Raw genomic sequence first — 6063 nt, forward strand, 5'->3', positions numbered from 1 at the left:
GATGTCATTTCGCGGGGATGTAAACAAACGCATTCCGAATAAACAATCTCATGTTTTTGAAAATTATTTTTTCTACGAGGACATTTTTCTACTAGATTTTAGCTCGTCTTCTTCAACAATCACACCTTCCGATTAAATTCAATTACTCTGAGAAGACGAAAAAGCGACCGAATCATTATCGTCTTACAAATTCTATTACTATGCACGCCGAGTGACGTCACAAATAAAAAAAATATGTACGAACCAAGTTGGTTTTGTTCGATAATGGTTCTATGACGTAATTATCGACTTTGGGGAATAAAATTTGGACACGAATGGGAAAATTAAAATTCTTTCGCATGTTTTTTCGTTAGTTCACCTTTCATGGATAATAATGGACGCCCTTGATGGCCTAGATAGGCTTGCTTGCGGTATTTTACTCGGGATAACTGGGAGGCTTTTCTCACACATTTCGCGATATTCTGCGAAAATTTATTAATACACTTAGCAAAATTTAAATTTTAACCCTCGATCGAATTTGTGAAGGCAAGCCATTACACGTTTAAACGTTAGCGTAACGGTAATATGCACGCGCAGGAAGACACGAGACGAAAGCGACTAAATATTGGATAATTCACTCATTTTATTCCCTTGCTTTTAATTTTTCTCGGGCAAGTTTCTTTTTGGAAACTTTCTTTACTTCCACCTCTTCTTCAGCTCGTGGAACAACTTGTTCTTTCTCAGACACAATCATCTCGATATGACATGGACTGGACATGTATGCTGAAATATAACAAGTTAAAAATTACTATCTCTCGTGAAGTTGTACCACGATAAAAACAGTTCAAACCCTAAAATAAAGTTACAGAGTAGCAATCAATGAATAATAATTGTAATTTTACTTACGATTGATACGACCATGGGCACGATATGTTCGTCGTCTCATGTATGGCGCACGGTTAACTTGAATGTGATCAATGACTAAAGAATCGACATCCAACCCCTACAAACAATGTTACTGCGTTAATATTTGATACACAAATTCACAGTACCTAATCTCCGTTCCAGAATAGAATGTCCCATGTCTTTCCAAAGTCAAAACGGTAACATCGTCTCAACTAAACGATATAGGACCATTGGTAATATTCTAGCATCCGTTTAACGACCAGCATATTTATACATAATTGAAATAAGCTGGAGATACCGTAATGCGATACAGAATTTATGTACATACGAGAAACCCAAACCATGGGAAATTTATCTCTGAACAAGAGATTTTGTCCTGAGCATTCATGAGTTGTACAGAGAAGGCGTTCTCATTTGCTTCTGGTTAGAATCATTAAAATTCTGCCCTTGGTGCTATAGTAAAATCGCACTAAATGAAAATTCATAAAAACTACACGCAGTTGAACAGCGATGTTAAGGGATGAGTAAAAAGGTGTATTTGCTGCGTGCATTTAGCAACCAAGCAAAAGTGCACTATAGACAATTGTTGCCTGGTAACTTGCATCGTCTTTTAAGCATTTCCACCTATGCACTGAGTAAATTGTCTATCTCCCCCACTGAGTAAATTGTCTATCTCCCCTTGTTGTTACAGGATTTCTTTCCCTAACGTACTTATTCAGGCACATTTATTTGAGGTACGAGTGTTCAAAATTTCAAAAGATAAAGGAAAGTTAATCTTCTGGTTAGTATGTCATGCTCAGAAAGTAGATACAGAAAGTAGACAAGTTAAAATGGTAAATTTACAGGAATTATTTCCATATTTCATTTAAAAACTAATGTTTTTTTGTCATTATTTTGTTAACTAATAGTAAGTATTTGAAAAAATAGCAAGTAAAAGCCTTTACTGAAAGAATACATACCTTAACATCAGCGTTGCTTTCAGCATTTTTTAACAACTGTAGTAAAAATTGTGCACTTTTGACTGGCCATCTACCTTGGGAAGCCTTAAAAGCTTTTGCCTGGAAAAAAACAACTTCATTTAAAAATACTAGATCAAGAATTCCCAAAATACCATAAAATTGACATTTTTCTAAAGTTAGTACAAATCATCTAAGAAAGAGAGTTGCTGCTTACAAGCAATTCATTTGGTTCGTTTTCTAACGACTTGGAAAAGGCAATTGCCGAGTTATATCGCTGCGTGTTGATTGGAAAATAAGACAAGTTTTCCGTGAAGATGGTGGTGTCTATGTTCCTTACTCGGAAGAATAAACAAAAAATATATATATGTGTAATTATTATGAAATTGCGATCTTGGATTCTCTAGAATATCATTTTATTTGCTGAATTGTCTTAACACAAAAAATTCATTGACGACCATGACGTCATGGCTATTTAAACAGGATTGTAAAAAGGGCGGAATAAGAAAAAAAAAGACTTTTTTTTAAAGAAAGTTTTTTTATATTAATAAAGCATCCCTGATAAAATAAGATAAATTTTTTTTTTCATTTTTAGTGGGACCACTCCTTTAAAATTCATCTGTATTTTGATTATAATGGTATATACAATGCTTTGCACTGCTGTTTTAATTATATGCCAACATATTTTTTGGCTAATTTTGAGAGCTGTATATGCAAAAATTAACTTTTTTTAACACCAGTATGAGTTATCATTATAATTATCAGAAAATTTTAATTATATGTAAAAAGCAGTTTGAACATGCATGCTAAGCATTTTGTAAAGGACTACCTAGCAAGTTTGCTCTAGTTTCTAACAGAGGTCTTTATGAAACAGGTAAAGTGGAAATTAATTTCTGAAAATTATTTTACACTTCAAAATGCTGTTTGTGTTTTACTCTGACATGAAGAATGGTTAATGTATGTAAATCACGGGGAAGAGAGCAAGACGTTATTACATGCACCTTCACGAAAAATTTACAATTATTATACTGCAGTGTTTCATGATTGATTGCTGGTTAGAATCAACAATATCACAAATTTCCTGCAGATATGGCACCAACATGGCAAATAATTTAAGGACTAGATTGTTGGTAAATCATGGGAAAGAGAGCAAAAGATATTACATTTACCTTGACAAAAAATTTACAATTATTATAATGCAGTGTTTCATGATTGATTGCTGGTTAGAACCAACAATATCACAAATTTCCTGCAGATATCGCACCAAAATGGGAAAAAATTTAAGGACTAGATTGTTGGTAAATCACGGAGAAGAGAGCAAGACGATATTACATGCACCTTCACGAAAAATTTACAATTATTATACTGCAGTGTTTCATGATTGATTGCTGGTTAGAATCAACAATATCACAAATTTCCTGCAGATATGGCACCAACATGGCAAATAATTTAAGGACTAGATTGTTGGTAAATCATGGGAAAGAGAGCAAAAGATATTACATTTACCTTGACAAAAAATTTACAATTATTATACTGCAGTGTTTCATGATTGATTGCTGGTTAGAACCAACAATATCACAAATTTCCTGTAGATTCCTGTTTAATCTAGCAAACAATTTTATGCTGTACAGCTCAACCCTGCATATTTTCACAGAGGTTTTAAGGGATTGCTTATAGTCAAAACCGTGAAGTTATGTGGCGAGCAGAGTTGCAAGATTCAGAGTTGCTAAATTCAAAGTTGATAATTTTTTAAATAAATATCAGAAAATTTTTTTCACATATTATACTGGCTAAGAATTAGGTTAAATTGCATTAAACAGTAGCTAAAATTAGAGTAATGCAAAAGCACTATTCTTCTTAATATACTCTTTATACACTTACACTGTTTATATGTATTCAAAATTTACCTGAGCTTTTCGGCCAACACCACCACAAAATCTTCTAAATGGAATGATTTGTTTTTTGGCTATAACGTCCTTAAGGTATCGATAAGCTTTTCTAATGTGCATCTTCTTGATAGCTTGAGCTGTTTCACGTGTATTCTTGAAATGTACACGAAGGTAAGAACCACGAGCTTTGCATGATTTAATAGGGTTTTCGGGATCAGTTGAGTACTTTCCCATTTTGGCTCCGGCTTAAAAACACATTATAAAAGAAATTGTGTAAAATCACTTAAATAGTGAAAAGAATAAGCATTATGAATAGCGTTACTTCAAATAAATCGTTACAAAATAAAGCGATTGTACTGATATAACCAGATGCTAGCATAACTTTAAACACATACCTTACTCGGGCCTACAAGCCTGTAAAAGAAACTACAAATTCCAACCAACACAAAGATGGCTGACCAGAGCTCGCGTTAGTCTCGCTTACCCCATGCTATTTGTTTTTAATTCTCAGAAATAGAAAACTAAGCAAGACCAATATGGCCACTCAGGAACATAAACATGAGAGTTTTTTCGTCTCTTTTTCTTCTTTTACCTTCTGTGTTCTATCGTCTTTCATGTCTCATTTTTTAGAAATTCTGATGAAAATGCCTTTTTAATTTTGGTTTTCAATACTTCTTCTTTAATTTATGATTTCTGTATCAATCCTATAGCTACTTTTTAAGTTTTTACTCTATTTTTATCCTTTCTTTATTTTATAGTATTTTATATTATTTTAAGTTGCCTTGAGTGAAATAGTTTGTTTGTTTCTTCCTCTTTACATATTATATAAAATATTTAGGCGTCCCACTATAGTGTCACTCCTTCCATCTGAACTTAGAGATAAGGACAATATTCCTGTTGTTACCTACAAGCTAGGGACAACCATAAGGAATAAAATTTTAAATTACAAGGAAACCGTTAACTCTATCTACATAGATGATGAAGTTTCCTTTTGTTCAAACAGCGAACCGTGCAGTTGTCACACCTCTTCCTTTTGTGACCCTCATCATAAGCACGTCATCACAGGAGACCTTAGGATAGTGGAAAACAAAAAAACTTAGAAAACTTTTGACAAAGGGCCCAAACTTTAGAGAGCACCTCACTATAAATTTTTCCAAAACTTTAATTGAAATTAAAACTGCCCCTGATTCCTGCATAGATAAAATGGCTAATAAGACAAAAAAGGAAGCATCTAATTTCAGTACATGGAAAGAAAGCGTGTTAACGGCAGTCAAACAAAAAATTGAACTTCTTAAAAATAAATATCATCCAATGAAAACATATCCTGTCCTTCAAGACCCTGAGGTGTTATCTTACCTTAAAAATCTTCAGCAACACTATGTAATTGTTCCAATAGAAAAGGCCGCTAATAACTTTGCCTTTGCAAAAAGTTCTACGTATCACGTCTACTAACTGAAGTATAGATACATAGGGATACATACATCTCTACATTTGATATATAAATAAATATAAAAATAAATACACGAGGTAACACGAAAAACATCTCTACATTTGATTTCAGCACCCTATATACCAACATACCTCACAACCTTTTAATTCATGTATTATCACAGATAATTGATTTCATTTTCGACTGTAAAAAGCAAAACAAACGGGTTTTCAAATACGTCCGTGTATTGGACAAACAAAGGCGTTAGCAATCATTTTTTCACCAAACAGGGTCTAAAAGACCATCTTTCATTCTTGATCTCTAAATATTTCTTTACCATCGGCAATCTCGTCTTTAAACAAGATATAGAAAAACAATTTGTTCAAAAATTAATCTCTGAGGGTTCTCCCAGAGCATATAAATACAACAACACAGAACGATTTATCGATGATCTGTGTACAATAAATAATGGAGAATATTTCCTAAGATGTCACAACACCATTTACCCTCCAGAACTACACCTGAAAGTCCAACATCATGGAACCAAAGCTACATTTCTAGATTTAGATATTGAAATAAAAGGCAACATTTTCATATATTTATTTTATTTTTCTTATTTATATATATATATATATATATATATATATATATATATATATATATATATATATATATATATATATATATATATATATATATATATATATATATATATATATATATATATATATATATATATATATATATATATATATATATATATATATATATATATATATATATATATATATATATATATATATATATATATATATATATACAGTGCAACTGTTTCGGGCAATTATTTCTAAACAGTTTCAATTGCACTGGATGCCCAGCAGCAGGAGTAGCTAATTCTCACCGT

General features: G+C 32.1%; 1 protein-coding gene across 1 annotated transcript; it reads right to left on the minus strand.

Annotated features, from left to right (window-relative positions):
• Positions 1–604: 604 nt before the first annotated feature.
• On the minus strand, positions 605–4249 carry LOC130645707 (60S ribosomal protein L17). Its single transcript, XM_057451791.1, has 5 exons — positions 4126–4249; positions 3749–3975; positions 1845–1943; positions 886–982; positions 605–762 (listed from the first exon to the last, which is right to left on the minus strand). Exons 2-5 carry the CDS (start codon positions 3962–3964, stop codon positions 623–625), a joined length of 552 nt encoding a protein of 183 aa, XP_057307774.1. The 5' UTR covers positions 3965–3975; positions 4126–4249; the 3' UTR covers positions 605–622.
• Positions 4250–6063: the final 1814 nt, after the last annotated feature.

This window comes from Hydractinia symbiolongicarpus, chromosome 1 (assembly GCF_029227915.1).
Source record: "Hydractinia symbiolongicarpus strain clone_291-10 chromosome 1, HSymV2.1, whole genome shotgun sequence".
NCBI classification, from domain to species: Eukaryota; Metazoa; Cnidaria; class Hydrozoa; order Anthoathecata; family Hydractiniidae; genus Hydractinia; species Hydractinia symbiolongicarpus.